Here is a 4,082-nt window from a genome sequence, read left to right as displayed (position 1 = left end):
TTAAGATCCTCGAACGCCGCTCCAAAATCCCTAACCCTAACAAAACCCCCTCGGGGACCCGAACTCGCACCCAATCCCACACCCAAACGCCAGGCTTCTCTGCTACTCCCTTTGGATCCGAGGCTACCCCCTCGATCCCCGTAAAAGATCCTCAATTTCCTCAGGATTCTGAAGGATCTGATGGTGTCGATGTTAATTTAACCCTAGATGAGTTCTTTAGGAGGTACACGAGCGAGGACAATGAGAGCTTCAATAAGATTTTGGAGAAGGTTAATCGGAAGAAGAAGGAGAAGTACTCTCATCTTCTCGAAGGGGAGAGGGAGCAAACCCTAACCCTAGAGGATGAGAAGAAGGACAGGATCACTGATGGTTATGGAACTTCTGGACAGCCTCTGAGTAGGCTGGACAGTTGGAAGTACACGGCAAAGAATCTGTTGATGTATAACCCGGTGGACCGTGGTGAAGTTCCATTGACCGAGGAGGAGAGAGCTGAGAGATCGAAGGCATTGACAAAGGAAATCAGCAGGTTGAATACCCGGTTTCATGGGAAATTGGCAGAAGACTCGAAGCCCGCGAAGGAGGAGGAAGGGGTCGCTATTCTTTACAATCCAGTGCCAGGTACGACCCCAGCTGGGGCTGCGTGGCCTTTTGCCGATAGAGAAGCTGAGAAGTTGAGGAAATACGATTTGGAGGATTTGAGGAAGACCCCAAATCAGTTCTTTGCAGAATCAAGCAAGAAGGCTGAGAATGGGTATAGTTTTGTTAAGACACCGTCCCCTGCTCCGGGTGTTGATGAATCACCTTTTATGACTTGGGGAGAGATCGAAGGAACACCCTTGAGGTTGGATTTGGATGAGAGTGATGTTGGTGTTGGTGGGAGCAGTGAAGGTCCACACTTCAGGATTCCTTTGCCTCCTTCGAGGGATGTGAAGGCTCATTCTTTGTCTAGGGAGGCTGCAAGAAAGTTGAGGGAGAGGTCTAAGATGTTTCAGAAACCGCCATTGCCTTCTCCGGCTAGAGGTGGGAGTGCTAGCCCCAGTGCTAGAACGCTTTCTCCGGCTGCTCAGAAGTTTGTGAGGAATGCAATTGCAAAGTCTTCAAGGTCAGTGGATGAGTCTCTTCGTGCTAGTTATCGTGGGTCTAGCCCGGTTGTGGGAACACCGAAGGAGAAGATGTCGAGGTTTTCTAGAGAAGGGAGCTTTGGGTCGAGGTCGCCTTCTGCAAGGCAGGGATCTGCTGGCCCATGGTGATGTATTATTGTTTTGTTTTCTATACTGTTTTTACTTAAGTTCATTTGTGCGATAAAGCACTGAATTATTATATCTATCAGTATATGTAATATATTTTGGAAATGGAAGGTCTTTTGCTGATAGGTTACACTTTTCAATGATATGGATTTATGTGGTTTCATTGTTCCAAATTGCATGTCCTTTTAATCAGCGTTTCAGTTGGCATTGTGAAATAGTTATTCTTGACTATGGAGAACTTAGGAACAAGGTATTTCCTTCTTTATCTAAACCTTTCATTTGGTGCCTTAGTTTTCTTCCCATTGAAATTTACTAAAATCACCAATTTTTACCAATTTGTCTAAATCAATTTCATATATTTCATACACATAGTTTAAGCAGAAAACTCGGTCTTAGATGGTGCACTTCACCGCTGGAGTTTTTGCAATTTTTTAATTCCTTTGGACTAATATATGACTTGTTGAATTCGATACTTCATGCTTGTTTGATATGATTTTGTATGTTTTAAATTTGTGACAAAATAAAGCACGATAAGTGGAGCTAGTTATAGTTATTCTGATGTCATTACTATTGTGCTTACCGGCTAAGTTGATAGGATGCTATTGTTTGAAAGACTAATACTAGTTTATTGTCAAATATGTTCTCTCTAAGATTATGATCTGTTTGAAGAAAGAAAAGAGAATTATGCCTTTTTTTTGGGTACTTGTATTGTATTGCATTCTATTTTTATGGATAGCCTGAAAAGTCGCTCTGCCCTTACCAGCAATACCAAAAATATCATTACTAAATATCTGACATATGGATTATTTTTATTGAACTTGTAATCCATTCTCTGATTAATTAGGGGACCCAACAAAAAGTACCCTGACTGCACTTTTAAACGTTATTACCACATTTTGTAACTTAGTATTCTATCTACCCTTCATCAGTTGGTATATTTGCTTTTGGTCCATTACACATCTTTATCTGAATATTGGTATTTTGTTTCTTTATTGGTTAGAACATTAGTATTTTATGACTTGTTTTGGTTGTCGTCTTGTTGAGGATAATATCTTATAGTTAGGTGTTTCTTGGGCCCCTAATACCGCTGTTTGAGAATTCAAGTAGGTTTGATGAGTCCCGGCTTATTTACTCACTCTATTTATAGGACTGGAGCCGAAGTCCTTTCTCTTATTTCCCTAACCGAGTTTCATGAAACCCGACCCTTAACTGTTTTAAGAGATTGAACAGTAAAGTGATATAGTAGTTTTGAATCATTGACAGTAAAGTGATATATATTTATTTAACAGTGAAGTGTTGTAGTAGTTCTGCATCATAGAATTGCCTTTCAAATACCAAACTGGCCGCATACATTGCAGTTCTCTTCTCAGTGAGAGGTCTATGTTTATGGCATAAGTATCTGGGTTCTGCTGACAAACCCTATAACAACTCCATGCAAATTTGAGCAGCACCCCAATTTCAATAGAACGAGGTTCTCATTGACTTGAAAATGAGAACCTTTAACAATTTCAATAGAATTGCCTTTCAAATACCAAACTGGCCGCATACATTGCAGTTCTCTTCTCAGTGAGAGGTCTGTGTTTATGTCATAAGTATCTGGGATCTGCTGACAAACCCTTTAACAACTCCATGCAAAATTGAGCAGTACCCCAATTTCAATAGAACGAGGTTCTCATTGACTTGAAAATGTTTATTCTAATGTTCATAGGGAAGTGATGTGGTTAGTTTTATACATGAATGTGCCTGGTATTGATCCATGACATGTATGAATGGATAACAAATCGCACCAAGGGGACAATCACTTGAGAAATATAAACCTTTCCTGCTACTATACGGCTTCTATTGGGATAAGTTTATCTTATATATTTATCTATGTATTTACTAGCATATCCACGATGAGATCTAGTGGTCGTAATTCTTGCATATCATGTCGTATTTGTTGGTAGAATTAGAGGAAGAACTTTATAGAAGATTAGTGGAAAGCTTTAATATCCAGTAGACGTATAGGGTACTAAGAAAAGGTTATGGTTCGTGTTTTGATCATGATCATGGACGAATGGGTTTAACAACCTAGATGAAAATGTTGAGATGCAGAACATACAACATAAAATGGACTAAGAAATGTGCATTAGTAAGAAGTTAGGGTAATGGAGAAGACAGATGATATACATGGTTTGGACATGTTATTGAAATTTAAGACAGTGGCTGTGACTGGGGATAAAAGAGGTTACTTTTGAGTTTCGACTTATCCGAAAAGTTTAAGATAAATGCTTCTTATTGTTATCAATGTCAGAAGTTGCTCCTTCTTCTCACCTTATTTCCCACTTTTCTTTTCCAAACCAAACTCCTTCCTTACTGATCTTTTACATATCACAAAATTGAATATTATGAAGATCCTTGAAAGTAGCTGCTCCTTCTGGATAAATGCTTCTAGAACTTTTTCATTGTTTTTATCCACTGTATAAAAAGTAAAAATTTATTTCTTCTGATGAATATTGTGATGATTTCCGATGCTTACTGATTGACTTATAAGATATACCAGTATATTTCTGTGGGAGGACAATTTGATTCATGGCTTTGTACATGTGTGGATACTGCATTGTGAAGATGAATGACATCTTAAACCATGGTCTCCATACGTTCTGCCTGTTCTATTTGTTTTCATCGATGGCAACTGTAACTATGTTTAGTCGCATTTTTTTTAAGATAACTTTTTTTCTTTTCTTTTTTATTTTTTTTGTCTGTCTGTGATAGTGTCATCTGTTTCACAGAATCTCCTGCAGATTCAACTCGGTTATTGATCGCAGCATATTTCATTTTGAACTCTCTTCATGA

At 38.8% G+C, this 4,082-nt stretch overlaps 1 protein-coding gene across 1 annotated transcript in view; it reads left to right on the top strand.

Moving 5' to 3' along the window:
• The window catches only part of LOC109846128 (protein DGCR14 homolog), a 6,379-nt gene extending 5,007 nt beyond the window's left edge, over nt 1-1,372 (top strand). The window contains exon 2 of the mRNA XM_020415355.1: nt 6-1,372. Within this exon, the coding sequence (XP_020270944.1) occupies nt 6-1,250 (1,245 nt within the window). The 3' untranslated portion in view covers nt 1,251-1,372. The remainder of the gene's footprint in view (nt 1-5) is intronic.

The sequence above is a fragment of the Asparagus officinalis genome, chromosome 6, assembly GCF_001876935.1.
Source record: "Asparagus officinalis chromosome 6, Aspof.V1, whole genome shotgun sequence".
Lineage (NCBI taxonomy): Eukaryota > Viridiplantae > Streptophyta > Magnoliopsida > Asparagales > Asparagaceae > Asparagus > Asparagus officinalis.
The sequence above is the reverse complement of the archived record's forward strand: the minus strand, read 5'-3'. Positions and strand labels throughout refer to the sequence as shown.